Source organism: Telmatherina bonti (assembly GCF_933228915.1).
Source record: "Telmatherina bonti genome assembly, chromosome: 11".
Classification (NCBI taxonomy): domain Eukaryota; kingdom Metazoa; phylum Chordata; class Actinopteri; order Atheriniformes; family Telmatherinidae; genus Telmatherina; species Telmatherina bonti.
This window is the reverse complement of record NC_136629.1, coordinates 27,072,135-27,087,983: the sequence shown is the minus strand read 5'-3', so window position 1 is coordinate 27,087,983 and position 15,849 is coordinate 27,072,135. Positions and strand designations below refer to the sequence as shown.

Sequence of the window (15,849 nt, the reverse complement as noted above, 5' to 3'; positions counted from 1 at the left end):
TATCTTATATGTCCCTTCCTTGGAAGGCGCTCAGGTTGAAAGCCGTATCCATGAACCTCTTCAGCTCATTCAGGTGAGTGGACTTGTTTCCCGTCGCAGGTGCAGCTGCAGGATCCCGTCCCACATACCTCAAGACAAACAATAAACGTTTGTGACCAGTATGCAATGCTGAAATCCTTCCCCTGGCTCTAGATATAGACTTACCAAATGGACTTTCTGTTGGCCACGACTGTGAGGAACCGCGGTCGCACATAATCATAGTAGCCCATGTTCTTATGCTCCTCCTGACACCAGACCAGCTCAGCGTTGGTGTATTTCTCTGCTTCTTCTCTGACCAGGTCAAATGGGAATGGAGAGATCTATTGGGGAGGCATGATATCGGGAAAGATAAAACAGCATTTCTCCCATGAAAAATACATAAATTACATGTTTAAACAGAAGACATAATTAAAAAAAAAAAAACCTGTTCTAGTCTGATGATGGCAACATCTTTCTCCAAATTTAGCTGTTTCCTCTCTTTAGCCAGTTCATAGTAAACTTTTCCTGTGCAGAAGATGAGCCTCTTCACTTGTCCAGGGCTTTGACTTGCAAGGCCTTCATCAGGAATCAACCTCTTGAATTTAGTACCTACAGACATTTAAAGTAACGTTAACAAAAGTCAGTTCTCTCATTGCAGTGGTATGTCACAGTTAACAGGAGATAAAGTAAAACTGCACCTTTGTTGAAGTCATCAAAACTTGACCTTGCATCTGGGTGCCTCAGCAGAGATTTTGGAGTGAAAATAACTAGCTTTTTGACAATGATTAAAAAAAAAAAAAAAAAAAAAAGAAAAAGGAAGAAAACTTTTTGTCAGTGACAAACAACAGATTGATTCTGTCATCCGTATATATGTTACACATGCATAAAAAAACTCCAGAGATAATACTTTTATCTCTTTTCATGCCAATTTGCTGGCAACATATAGCAGTCCCAATCAGTACCAAGAAAACAAAACATTTCTTCCACAATTAAATAAATAAAACCCTTTGTGTTCAGTCAACTAGGCCTAAAATTTCAGCGATTTTCACAGAAAAAAAAAGAATGACTAAAAAAAAATAAATAAAAACACATTATTCCCTCTTGGCACAATCACTAATTTGCTCAGGAGTAATTTTCTCATGCTTGGCAAAGCATTGCATTTATGTGCAACAAGGGATCAGTTAAGGATTTAGAAAAAGAACTGTGAAAGACTGAAATAGAGCTGTGCATCTAAGAAGAAAACCCCAAATGTGTCACACTTGAAAACTTTCTATTCAAACTAGTTATACTTGAGAGGTTTGAAGTGCCAATTAGGAACATAAACACCATATTGTGTAACTCGAGTCTGAATACAGATACTTTTTGAATCATGGTTGTTATATAGTATTTCACCTGAACTTATAAAACACAGTGTCTATCATGATAAAAACACAGTTTGTAAGGCTTGATGTGAGTTTTTACACATTTTAGAGCCTTTCAAGATTATCAGTGGAAACTAATATTTAAGCACAACAAAAGTAGATGGTTATATGGCTTTGAAAATACCACTTGAGTATGGTTGCCTATTGAAATATAGCCCAATCAAGCTTTGATGTGTAATTAATGCCAACTTTTACATGAAACAATTATTACATGACAGGAGCAAAGCCAAACACAGACATGGAGTTTGCTGAATCAATCAATCAATGTTTTACCTTACCGGTTTCCTGAACGGCAGCTGAATCTGTCGTCTGAGCACATGACTATAGTTAGCAGGCGTGGAGCAGTTGACCACAATCCAGTTAGAGTCGTAAAGCTGCTGGACTTCAAAATCCCCGATGAAGTCCTTTCAAAAATAAGAAAGGGGAAGATTTAGAAACGTTAACAGACATTTCAGCTACTTAAGAGTGTGCTAGCTGCAGAACTGATTTTTTCTTTCATGATTTAACACATACAGTTGATGCATCAATGAACTGTATCTCTTGCACACACACAGGACTGAGAATGGTAATCCCCTAACATTCACCCACTAATAGTCTAATCAATGGTCCATTTGATGGCCTGATGTGGTGAGCTTCTGCTAAGGAAACCCACAGCGGTTTCCTTCCCCGAATGTTCTCACATAACAACTGACCCTTGGGAACATGAGTTAGGGCTGATCACTTACTGTAATGAAGAGGCTTTTCAGCTCGACATAAATTGGCAATTATCATTGAAACTATCACTTAAGTGGTCACGACATCAATAAAGTCAATATGCCAGGATGCTGCTGGGTGTTCATTGTCGTACACCAGGGACTATGCTCTGTTATGGCTTAGAACTTATTAGACATAAATCAGAAAAGAAACATCTTGGTAACCATTTGAGACATACAGGAAAGTGATCTGGATCATCTTTGCTCATTTGGAGGAAGCGCTCAGGCCGAGCTGATGAATGCTCTGGACCCTGAGAAAAGAAAAAAAAAAGTATCATCCAACTGTCTCCAAGTTCATTTCTAAAAATCTATGACACATTTAAATGATGAAAAGCCGGTCTGGTTTTCATTTCTCACCATTCCTTCCATTCCATGGGGCAGCAGTAGGACAATGCCATTGTTGCGAACCCACTTGGCCTGGCCCGAGCTTATGAACTGGTCAATGATACACTGGGCTGTGTTGTGAAAGTCTCCAAATTGAGCCTCCCACAGAATCAAAGCATTTGGATTGGCCATGGCAAAGCCAAGCTCAAAGCCTGAAATTGCAGACATCATTGTACAGAAAAGCAAAAATAAAGACTGTACAACATCACGGTGTTCAGTCACAGGAGCTTCAGTCTTACCTAGAACTCCATACTCTGACAAAGAGCTGTTGCAGACAGTGTAAGGAGCCTGGTTCGCCCACAGGTGATTCATGGGAACACAGATACGTTTGTCTACCTCTTGATCATGAAGAACATGGTGACGGTGACTGCAAATTATCAGAAGAAAAAACTGAAGACCGTGAATAAGGTAAAGAAACAACATTTTGGTCATGTCGCTCCCTTTGTAAGTTCTATTTTTCTAGAACAGCACAGTTATGAGTGAGTTATATGATTTTCCAGTTTTTCTTCATTATTTACCATGTTAGGATGCTAACATAGGCTGCACAGTGGTACAGTGGTTAGCACTGTGGCCTCACAGCAAGAAGGTCACTGGTTCAATCCTTGGCTGGGGAGGGGTTTTGGTCAGTGGCCTTTGCATGTTCTCCCTGTGTATGTGTGGGTTCTCTCTGGGTACTCCAGCTTCCTCCCACCATCCAAAGTTAGGTTAATTGGTTACTCTAAATTGCCCATAGGAGTGAGTGTGAATGGTTGTTCATCTCTGTGTGGCCCTGCAATGGACTGGTGAGCTGTCCAGGGTGTACCCTGCCTGTTGCCCAAAGCCAGCTGGGATAGCTTCCAAGCGACCCTGAATTGGATTAAGCGGTTCAGAAAATGAATGAATGAAATGAATGGATGCTAACATTACCAACAAAGTTATCGGAATAAATCATCTGGGGATCACGTCCAATTAAATATTAAGTCTTGGAAGCTTCTAGACAAGCTTTCATGCACATTTCTTTAAATATTCTACAGCAATAGTTCGCCAAAGTTCTTCTTGGTACTTTTGCTTTGCTCCATTTTTTTGTCAAGATGACTAATTTCTGGGGACGATTTTAGGTAGGGGAATTTGAGTGTTTCCACTAAGAGGGACAGAAACCTTCAAAAGACAAGTTTGCCAGGGTGGGAGGATCATGCAAAGGAAAGTAATAGCACCAGTATAGCACTGCATGCTATACTGGTGCTTCAAAAACATTTCATGTGAAATGTCTAAATACATGTTGAAATAGAATTTTTTTTTGTATTATATTTGTGCTATGTTTGATTTTTAAAAGGAAAATTATGTGTAGATTTCAGAATAAATGAATATCTATTTTGGGAACAAAATAAACTGCCAGTCATATAAAGGATTTTTAATTAAGTTTGATAAAGGTTTAAATGCAGTTTAAGTGCAGAATGATACAACCACAAAATACTGTCTGCAGTTAAAGCTGTATTATCAGTGGTGCTCGAAACAAAAGGTTTTCTAAAGCTTAAGTATGAAAAGAAGGGCTTATTTACCAGTCCTGCATCTGCACGCTGCACTTCATTTCCACCCAAAAAGGCACTACTAAAAGAGCACTCTCCTCTTTCATGATCTTCAGTCAGTCTGAGGTTCAACAAGACTTGATGGGAGCAAAGAGCCAAGCAGTAACAAGCTCTGCCAGTGCTCGCTTCTAGGACAGAATCAGGCTTCAAAACCAACCCGATCAGACAATCACTTAAAGCTCTTTCATATTACTTCAATGACATCTACACACATGCACATATTCAAACACACACTGCTGCAGATTATGTAACAGGCAACAGAACTGCAGGAAATAACCAAACTTATTAACTTGAAACTGACTAATTTCACCTATCAAGACATAATATGAGCCTTTTGAAAAATAAAATCTATGATTGTGGAGTAATGAGAGCACATAATGTTTCATCCTTTGTCAAAATATGCAGGTTTCCCACTTTCTCTCTAAGAAATACTTCCATGAAATAAACTCATTATTTGAGGTAACACACAAATTAGCTTCTGCAATAAACTTGCACACGATTCGAAGACAATTACCCTCCAAACCGTGTCCCTGCCTCTTATTTATCTTTAGGATTATATAGCAAACAAAAAAATTATAGAAATAAAACACACACGCACACACTTCCTCTGCCTGGGGGCCCCATTAGTCTGGAAAAGGGGTGGACGGTGCAGCACATGCACCCTTTCCAAATACGACGACTGAATCCATTAGTCCATGCAGTTGCGTACATCACAGAAACACAAGCAGGCCCACTCAACTGTAACATGCCAATATGCTCAGCTCCTGAGAGCTATGAAGGGAAGCAGAGTGATGGGGGATGAAAGAAGTATAGGTAGAAGGAAGAAAAAAAAACACAATTTGATAAAGTAGCAAGGGCACAGTGCAACTGAAATGTGAAGAAAAAGAAAGTAAACAAAGAGGATTTGACAAAACAACAGGTGATACAGAGATCTTGTCATTTTTTCTGCAGGGTAAATCACCCTGCAGAAAGGAAATGCTGAAGTGGAGAGGTACATGTCAACAGTAAATGTAAGGCAAGAGGAAAAGCCCTGTAGCCTCTGGTTAGTTAGTGTGATGTATGTCGCTGTAAACTGGGGGGTTGGCTGTTGTCAGTGAAGATGGGCTGCTAGAGAAATGATAGGGGACAGATGAGACAGGCACAGTAAAAGGGGGGCTGGTTTTGTTCATGTGTCACTCGTTCCCTCCATACCATGACAACACCATGTGGGCTTTGCAGCTCCCTAGAGACTGCGCTGATGTCTTCTGTCTGTCAGACTCACAATGCCATTCTCCACACACCCTTTGTTACTTAATTCAATATGTTTAAGAGACTGTTGTTGCCCCTCAGTTCTGGTTGTATACAGACACTGAAATTGCAAACAATTTCATTTTAAATGAAGACATTTTGGACACGATCACCTCAAGATCTGCCATTGAGCTGAGTGGCAGGTGTTGCAGGTGTTTTAGGGAAATTATTTATTAGAGATTCATATATAACAGACTGTATACAGCAGGTCTGATCCACATGTCCATGTCTCATCATGCGAAGTATTAGACCTTATATTATGTTGAATATGCACCAGTGTACCAATGTTTTATGTAAACACAAGCTACGCAGTCACATCTAAATAGAATATTCTCTTAAAAACAATTAAATCTGCTTCACTTTAATAAAAAAAAAAGTACATATTATTAGTTTTAAACAGTTGTGTTATTACCTCTCTCTGTCAATCTGTGTGTCACGCTAAAAATATGCTGTTAACCTGCTGCTGCAGATTTCTTTGGCAGGTGTTTATATCTCCATCTGACTGTCTCTCAGTTTTTGTCAACAACATAACAATACAGCAGATGCAGGTGTTGCAGCTGGTATGATCTCATTGCAAGATGATCTCCAGTCATCATTCACTTCACAGAGCAGAGAGATAACAGGCCGAGCCACATAACTAACAAAAATGTTCCATATAAGTTTAAAGAAATATCAATCTAATGTATGATGAACACATCACTGTGATGTCAGCGAGTCAACACACAGCATCCATATGTGTAGAAGTCTATATATTGTACCCCAAACTCGTGCGGTCTGCATCATGCTGTAGTGGTGAAGAAAAAGTTGAGTCTAAAGGGAAAAACTCTAAACTTACTGGTCTATTCGTGTTTCTGCTTTTCGTCACAAGCTGTTGGGAGTGTGTGAAAGAACAAGAACACAAATACAAGTGGCTGCAGAGTTTCCTCTGCAGGCTGTATGGCTCCCTTAGAGATGGTAAGAAACTCAGTCAAAACTACATCTTGATCTCCACTGCACACCTAAATAGGCTTTGTGAGGGGGTCTGAGGGGTCTTTTAGGCTTCTTACATATAACCATAGAAGTGCTGGTGTGCTGCAACTGAAGAAACCAATCACACGGGAAATGTAATACACCTACAGGTTTTTAGAAAGGATTGCAGTGGCAGTTATTCTTTTGAAGAAATTTTGTGAATGTATGATGGGAAATGTCACTGTAAATGGAAATATTGTTGGAATCCATTGTTGCCATATTTGGACCAAGTCTAATTGTCCACCTAGTGATTTGTCTTGTTTTTGGTTTTTTTATATTTCCTTTCACTGTTTTTCAGTCTTTGTATCCTTCTATTCTTGATATACCAGGCTTTCTTGGAAAGATTATGTGGATGAATCGCATGGTGAAGTGCAACACAGAAGCAGGAATAATTTGATCATCTCTCAGCACTGATTCATGGGTGGATGTTTGAGTTGGGATGGAGATCTTTTTGTTTTTTGTTGTTGTTGTTTAAATAAAAGCTTTATCAATAAAATAAAATAAAAATAAGAACACATATAAACATCGAGTAAACAATGAAATCAAACATTAATGTAAAGAACATTCTTCGATTCACAAAGACTCACCTAAAGGTTCCTCTTTCAACATCTTGCCCACTGAGTCGGACATGTATGCCTTCTTTGAGAAGGGAGCCAAAGGCCACGTACTCTCCCAGAGCCCAGTCCATCTGCCGATTCTTTACCAGCTCAGCTCGACCACGTAGGATGCGAGACACACCTGGAGGACACAAACAAGGAAAGGGAAAGTATTTTAAAAACACATTATGTTGACATAGGTTCTGCTGTTATGAGCCAGCCCAGCTGACCAAAGCCTTGCTTCTTGACCAGAAGGGTTTTGAAGATTAATTCAGTTGCATAGAAAAATGTCCAAAAATTAAACAAATGTGGATACTTCTTGCATGATATAACAACATCAAAGAGTGCTGCCTTGATAGGATGACTGACGGCTCGGACTCAGTGCTCTGCTCTATGGCACAACAACTCACCAGGGTGGATCTTAAAATCTTCCAGCGGAACCGAGCTGGCCGTCTGGCCAATGTGCTGCAAAACCTCTTCATCCAGTCCTGTTGGTGGGCAGCTCATGCTTTTTGGCTCCCCCTCTGCTGTGAAAAAATCTAAAGAGAGAGTAAAAGAAAAGGCAGACAATTAAAAGTAGAAAGGCAACAAAACACATTGGACAGCATTACATTTTGTTCTTGTGTTTCCTTATTTTTATAGGAATGAGACGATGAACCTGGCCAAGGAGAGTCAAGCCAGTGTCGAATGTGTGAGATCTTTTCATCCTTGGAGCTGGTGTATGCCTCTTCACATATCTTGTCATATTTGGCAACTTCTTCCTGCAAACACATTTTAGAATAAAGTCCATGAAGAATGCCAAAGTATAACAAGTAACTTTTAAATTGTTAGAGCAGTGAAAGATTCTGAAAAAGAATAAAAAATACATATTAGAGGAGGAGAAACGTCTCCAGCAGCAGTTATGGTTCTGCCTTTGCTACATAATAAATGGGGTTTTTATACGAATCCAAGCAGCAGGCTACAATAGAAAATAATGTCCATCAAAAGCCAGAGACTGGCACTGCAGTATTTTTCTTCCATGTGGCATGATAAAAAAAAAATCAAAATGGATGTTATGGTCAAAGTTACTGTTTTGGATGACAAACCTCAGCAATTCCATTGAACGGCTGCAAAATCTGAAGCATATTTCAGCCTCACCACACAATATATACTTTCAGTGAGAGACTGTGAGGCTAAGTGATTGAGGTGAGGCTGCAAATTGAAACTCAAACACAGCAGTGCTGGCACAACATATTTGCTTGAAGGCTGGAGTAATGTCATAGTATGATTTAATGTAAGTAACCCTGCAGATAGCAATATGCCACATAAAGCAGTATACAGTAGCAGCATGCACTTTACCGTATATTTAACAAGAGAAAACTGTATTAGATTACAAACCTCAAATTCCTGCAGTGTCACTGCTCTTTCTGCAATCAGCTTGTCAGAATACTTTTTCAGTACATGCTCCTGCCGGCGGATCTGTTTATACATCAGGGGCTGGGTGAACATGGGCTCATCCATTTCATTATGGCCAAAACGTCTGTAACAAACCTGTAAAAATGCACAGCTTACAAAGAGAAGGTCTTCGCCAAAGTATGCAGATGTAAATTAGTTCATATATTTCAGCAACTGACTGACCAGGTCAATGACGACATCCTTGTTGAAGGTGGTCTTCCACTCAGCAGCCACCCGGCAAACATACATTACAGCCTCAGGATCATCAGCATTCACATGGAAGATGGGTGCGTTGACAACCCGAGCCACATCGGTCGGGTAAGGAGATGAGCGGGCTACTCGAGGATCTGTAGTAAAGCCAATCTGAGGAGCATCAATAAAAAACATATTTCACAGAGAGCTTTGATTCACATACTGAACTAAAATGTGTTCAAATATCTCTTCATAGGTAGAACAAAAGCGTCATTTCTGTTATAGTATGCTTGGACTTTACACAGTAAAATTTAAAAAAAATATGAAAAAGAATAACAACTCTGTAGTACCTGGTTGTTAACCACCACATGGATTGTACCATGTGTGGTATACGACGGGAGCTCACTCAGGTGGAAGGTCTCATATACAACCCCTTGTCCAGCAAAAGCAGCATCACCATGCATTAAGATGGACATCACCTTGAAAATGACATGACACACTCACTGGGTCGAAGAATCTTACATGTTTTGGAGAAGACTTTCACATTCCAAACTTGTCACTGCTGCTCAGTCAGTTAATAGAGAGTAACCAGTAAGTACAAACTTCTTACTGGGACGGCTGTGGCTCAGGAGGAAGAGCAGTCGTCTGTCAACCTGAAAGTTTGCAGCTTGATTCCAAAATTCTCCTGACTACATGCCAAAGTGTCCTTGAGCAAAACAATGAACCTCATGTTGCCTCCCGATGTGTCTATTTGGGGTTTAAATGTGCTAAAAAAAAAAAAGGCACTTAGTATATTAAAGAAAAAACTGTAGAAGTGCTATATGCATGTGAATAGGTAAACGTAACATGTAGTGTTAAGCACTTGGAGTAGTCAAGATGATTAAATTTGAATATGCTAAATTATTCAATGATGGAATAGAAATACAGAGTATACTCCACTTGTTGGGGGTATATGTTGATGAAAAGTGCTCTTGGAAAAAACATATCGATTTTATATCTAAAACAAAAGTCCAAAAATCTGGGAATTATCAGAAAAATTTACAAATACCTTAATAGATCTGGCTTATTAACATTATATTATAGTCTTATATGTCCATACCTTCTGCACTGCAACATTGTCAGGCCGAGCACCTATCCCACGTACCTATATAAACTCTATTTAATTCAGAAACGTTTCATCAGAATAGCCACTAGTTCCAACCATACTGATAGGCCTGGTGTTCGATTTACTAAGCTGAACATCTTGACAGTTTATAATATAAACATTGTAGAAACATGTATTTTTCTCTACAAAGTCCAGTATTTGGGTCACACACTTCCTTATCAATTCCAACAGTGCTTCCAACATAATTCAAATATTCATTCCAGAATTACCAGGCAATCTAAGCTTCTTCAGTCTGTTTTCCATTAAATTCAGAGACGTCCATTTATGGAATAAATACATTACTTTGTTAGACATATCACCTTCTTCATTAGTTTTCAAAAAGAATTTGAAAGAACATCTATTTGCAGTGGGATCATGTTAAATTGTGCTCTACTGTTATATTTATTTTATTTGTAATATTTTTGCATTTAACGCTTGTTTATTTTTGGGGGGGTTTATGCTTCATTGTATGTATTTCCTTTATCTGGTTTAATTAATTACTTAATTTATTCTTATATTTAGATTATGGTGAGGTTCTCAATAAGCCTTTATAGGGTTTCCAACATCCCCAGCACTGTAATTTATAATATTTTACGCGTACTGTCCATCATTTGAACCTTTCCTCTTACTTTTTCTCCTATATGAATGTTCTACTGTTTCTTTTAAAGTGCAAATTCAAATAAATAAATTTTTTTAAAAAAAGCACTTTTCAAAGTCCATTTAACATCTTACACTGAGGGGACTACTCACACACCTGCAGACTGCTTGTTATCCATTACAACACAATAAAGCACATATAATTGCAAATATAACTGAGATCTTCGACATTATGATGGTGACTTGTCCTATGATAACATGTGACTTATCGTTAAAGGAAAAATGACCCAAGAAGTGTGTCCATGGGCACACAAATAGGAACATAGGTGTTGCATTACCAACTTATGTAACCCTGCAACCCTAAAAGTGATGCTTGGGGGGGGGGGGGGGGGGGGGGGGGGGGGGGGGTACTCTGCATTGGAACAAATACAGTGGGCTCCTGAAATCTCTGTACATGACATTTTTAAGGAACAACGATGTTTTCAAACATGTTAACTAATACACTAAAGGTTACCTTCTTTCCCTGAGCATCTCCTCTGTAGAACTGTTCGGCTTTGGTCTTCCCCTGAACCACTGGATCCACCGCCTCCAGGTGGGACGGATTCGCCATGAGCGACAAAGTGATGTTCTTATCTGTTTTACGGTTGATCCGCTCATGGTACATCCCAAGGTGGTATTTAACATCACCTGAACCCTACACATTTTAAAATGCAGATTTAATAAAGGACTGCTTGTAGATGTAGGTAAAACCCACAAATTTATCTGACCTCATCAGCAGCTTCTAATTTAGGGTCAAACTGACAGAAGATCTGGTCAAGGTCCTTACGGATTACATTGGCCAAGACATTAAGCCGACCCCTGGAAATAAAGATCACAAAGTCTACATCAGATAGGGTAAAAAAGGAAGAAGTTGACAAACATAAGTGAGAGTAAGGGAAAAAAAAATCTGGTGTATATTACCTATGAGGCATCCCCATGATTACACTGTCGATGCCAGCAGCGCTTGATGTGTCAATGATGGTTTTAAGAGCAGGGATGAGAACTTCACAGCCCTCCAGACCGAAACGTTTTTCTGATGACCACTTTCTGGCCAAGAAATCCTCAAATCTGGAAATAATAACAGCCCACAGATACACGGATAGTTTTGCTACACATAACAATAAAAAAAAAAAACATTTAATAACACGATGAAATATATTTCAACAATACAGTGATTGATGAGAGAATATACATTTGGCTAATTTATTCCATTGCCAACAGTTGTTATTGAATATGCTTAGTTATACAAGACAATGCAGTAAGAAATAAAAGCACAGAATAGCAACAAATCCCTTCCAGGAACCTTCAATGATTCAGATCATTCATCACGGATGAAAAAAAACTCACAGGGTAAAGAGTGTGCTAATTTCTAAAAGCATGTGTGCAGGAGTTTTATTTACATTAAGCCAGTCTCTGATGGGAGGTATAACTAAAAGTGACGTATTACACTTTCAACAAGGTATAAATCAGCAGATGTTTACTCATGCTGACCGTGTGGATCTGATCAGGCGGGCAAGCAGAGTCCTCTTCTCATCATTAGTGAAATGCAAGATCCCAGGGGTCTCAAACTTCTGACGAATCCACTGACACTGATCCACGTTGTTTATGAACATAAACTCAACCCCGATGTGACCGCAGTATGATGTCTGAAAAAGAGACAATTAAATGTGTTTCTACAGAGTGCAATGCATGCATGGAAACAAGCACAAACAGATTACCTCTAGTCGCCGTATGATTTCTCTAAGCGGAAGAGTAATGTCTTGTCCTCCGATGAAGGTGGTGGGGGGCAGCTGGAAGCTTCTATCCAAGTCAGACTCATCAAGCCCATAGAAACCTGCAACATGACAACTCATCCTATAACTGAAAATCACTTCTTATTGCTAGTTGCATCACTTGCTATTTAATTTCTTTGTCTTTTGTCATTGACGTGGAAGAAATCAGTATCATTACAGTGTGCAGATAATTCAATAGTTCCTTGAAAATTTGAGCATTTTCACTAAAGATCAATTAAACTAGTTTTGTTATTTGTTTGTCTTGTTTTTAAGCAGAGACAACCATGGCGTGAAGACCTCCCTTCAGTCAGGATCAGTTTATGATCTAAACTAAATCCAGAAAAAACTTCAGGTCATTAGTAAGCCCAAAAAATTCAACAGATTCTTTGGCTCTTGCTTGTTGCAGGGTGAGGACCTCTGATGATCAGGAGTGTTCCAGCTCATTCTGTGAACACTTGATAAGATTTACACCCCGAAAGTTTGTTGACCAGGTCACTCACCTGGGTTCTTTGTAATGTTCTTTAAGTCACTCTTGAATACATTTTGAGATGATGAGAGGATTACGAAGTTGCCTCGACCATGAGCACTGTAACCATGGTGAGGGAACAGATGTCGAGATTGATGGTGAGGGTTAATATGAAAGCCAAGCATCGTGATCAGATAATCGATGTTATTAACTTTTCCCATCCGTGGGTTTGATAGGGTTTGACTGATATATGTTTGAGTTTTGGACTGTTAGCCCAGCAAAACTAGTAATCTTACGATATCCCCTTTAGCCTTGTTTAACTTCTGACAAGTGTTCAAAGTGGACTGACTAAATGATTAACTGATTTATCAAATTATAATAGGTGAAAGATTAATTAACATTGGGATAACGAATCATTAGCAGCTCGAAAACGCCTCCAAACAGCATTGGCTGCAATAAATTCACTTCTAAAATTCAGAAGCTTAATTTGAGTTAATGTGTTTGATGACACTAAGCAATGATTAAATAAATCCTGAGTAAAGAAAATAAAGCCTGTTTCAAAGTAAATTCACATGCAGGTTGGTTTGTGCTCCAGCAAAAACCCACCTGAGAGAGCTGGTGATGCTCAAGATCATGGACTACATCAGAGGAGACAGGTGCAAATCATATTAAGAACAGGGAGAAGACAAATAAGGCCAAGAATAGACCTCATGTACCATCAGTTGACCAAATAAGGAACCGCTGAGGCTGTCATTAGCTTTCATTAGGAAGCTATAACCCTAGTGACAATACATAATGCAATGCTATGTCCTGACACACACTGATCACTGATAACAGCAGCCAACAGGAACAATGCCTCCCTCTCTCCACTCCGCTCGCTATTACTGTAGACTTCGATCGCTTTCTGTGGCCATCTCGCATCCTCCAACCCTCAGCCTGCTAAATGAAATGGAGAATGACAAGAGCTGGGCCTGAGATTAATGACAGCATTAGGCTGACCAACCCGTAGATGCACTTGGTGGGGAATTTGATGGGATGCTTTGCAATGAAATACCACTTCCACTGGTAAGTCTGGAGTGTTATGCAACTCAAAGATGCGTGTATAACATGTATATTTGTGTGTGCAGTAACAGGAAAAAAAAACACTTAAATAAAGAACAAGTCATGAGCAAATTAAAATAAATTATATAATATTAAGGCGTTTGAAATAATCCGCCCACCACGACTAGTAATCCTCCGGACTGAGACCCTAAAAGAGAGGTTGAAGGCGTGAATTTATTAGTAAAGCTCTTCTGATTGTGACTCTATTGATGACGCCAGCAACACGAAAAAAGCTGTTCTCTTTTCACATGTAAAATGTTTGTCAGCTGTGATGTAAGATGTGCATCAGACAACTAAAAGGAGAAATCTCACCCAGTTTATCAATTGTGGTGATCAAGTCAGAGGGAACAAAGGAGTCCAGATCAGCTTCAAGGATTCCCAATGGGTCTAACTGGGCAACATGGTGACCACGAATCTATATGCAAAACACACATATGAAAGAGGAGAAGAAAAGAAGCTGTTTGGATTCAATCAGGAAGCTGCGCATCAACATAAAAAATGAGCTGCGTGTTGTTTTAACAGGTCAACCTTCATAAAAACAGACAGTCTTATGTGAGCTTTCATGTCGATGCACACACACATATTTCATCCAGGACTGCGACAGGCTGGGAATAAAAGAAAAAAAAAGATGCCGTTGCCAAAAGACGGAATTTAATAAATCCCTCAGATAGTTCTGTGAATTAATTTAGGGTCGAGGGGAAATGTTACCACCTGCTTTGTTTAAGTAGTCTCTTTGATATTTCCATTTTCAGAAAGCAGTCAGGGTAAGTGGGTAGAGCTAATCTTGCAATTTGCATAACCTCTTGCAGTGACAAACAAATTGTATATTCCTTTTTATACAAGGACACACATTATAAACAGCTTTCGTGCCAGCTGCATCGGTTTTGGCAAGTGGATTTTAGGGGATAAATGCAGATACAAATAGTTACATGTGGCTCCAGAAAGGGGGGTATTTTAATTCTGCTGACAAACACAGCTTAAAGGTTTGAATGTGTCTTTTCATTAATACATATAAGTAAATTAAATACCTAACCTGTGTGTATATGTGTGTGTTCTTCACAGGTGAGATAGGTGAAGGTGGGATACCTGGTAGGCTCTAATGAGAGAGTGCACAGCCAGGTGGTCCTCCACCACTTTCTGGGTCAGGTCCGGTGTGTGGGACAACACACGGCCCTGCAGCAGAGCGGAAGGCCGTCTTTTGCCTGCCTCAACAGATGGACTGGACACCTGGACGTTTCGGAAATATCCATCCCAGGACTAGAACCCAGAGGAAGGATGAAACATATAAAGATGTGTCCCTGCTGCTTCCTGAGTCTTAGATAAGATAAAGAACTGCTGGACAGGAATCCGGGACACTGCAGTTAAAGCATATTTTCCTCCAGGCAACTTAACTATTAATAACTTTTTTTTTTTTAATATACATATCATAATTCATGAAATCCCCTCTAGTCAGAGATACTAAACTATATTTTTAAGCCAACACTTGGAGGTAAATGTAACTTAATCACAAAATCATCAGCAGTGCGTTTTGCTGCTTTTTATTGAAGAAATGCTTTATGTTCTTTTGCACAGTTACCTCATGGACGTTTTTATGGTCCTCCAGCCAGGCCAAGTACATCTCGTCAATATAGTTGGAGTTACTGGCCACAGCTGGGAGAAGGGGCTTCGCCTTGGAGGAGCAGCCCCTCGTAGAATCAGCCCTGTGCCTGCAGAGGCCCCCACCATAGCCACGCTGCAACTGACTCCGACCAACACACCCACCCCTGAGAACACCCGCTATCACCCGAAACTGGCTCATGGCTGGAAATAACACAGCGAAAGAGATTGGAAAGAAAATCAACACACATACATCCTGACATCACACATTTTTCCTCAGTTTTTGTTTTTGAAATGTCCTCACTAAGATGGAGACAAACTAAACTGGTTGAACTGTGCGCTCACCCGACATTTATGACGTAAAAATGACCGCATTGATATATTTCAGACCGTGTTTGCGCTGATAATAGCCGACTATATTTAACCTCGCAGCTTCCCACCAATATGCGTCTCTTTCGGCGTAGTCTGTGCGCTCAT

At 39.6% G+C, this 15,849-nt stretch overlaps 1 protein-coding gene across 1 annotated transcript; it reads right to left on the bottom strand.

Annotated features, from left to right (window-relative positions):
* Positions 1-4: 4 nt before the first annotated feature.
* ogdhl (oxoglutarate dehydrogenase L) lies at positions 5-15,574 on the bottom strand (the record flags this gene model as incomplete). Its single annotated transcript, XM_079248799.1, has 22 exons — positions 5-128; positions 205-359; positions 464-627; positions 717-789; positions 1,718-1,843; positions 2,371-2,442; positions 2,549-2,727; positions 2,815-2,942; positions 7,023-7,173; positions 7,442-7,570; positions 7,690-7,792; positions 8,409-8,561; positions 8,649-8,828; positions 9,008-9,136; positions 10,913-11,092; positions 11,166-11,256; positions 11,359-11,505; positions 11,929-12,083; positions 12,156-12,271; positions 14,089-14,191; positions 14,863-15,033; positions 15,353-15,574. 22 exons carry the CDS (start codon positions 15,572-15,574, stop codon positions 5-7), a joined length of 3,051 nt encoding a protein of 1,016 aa, XP_079104925.1.
* Positions 15,575-15,849: the final 275 nt, after the last annotated feature.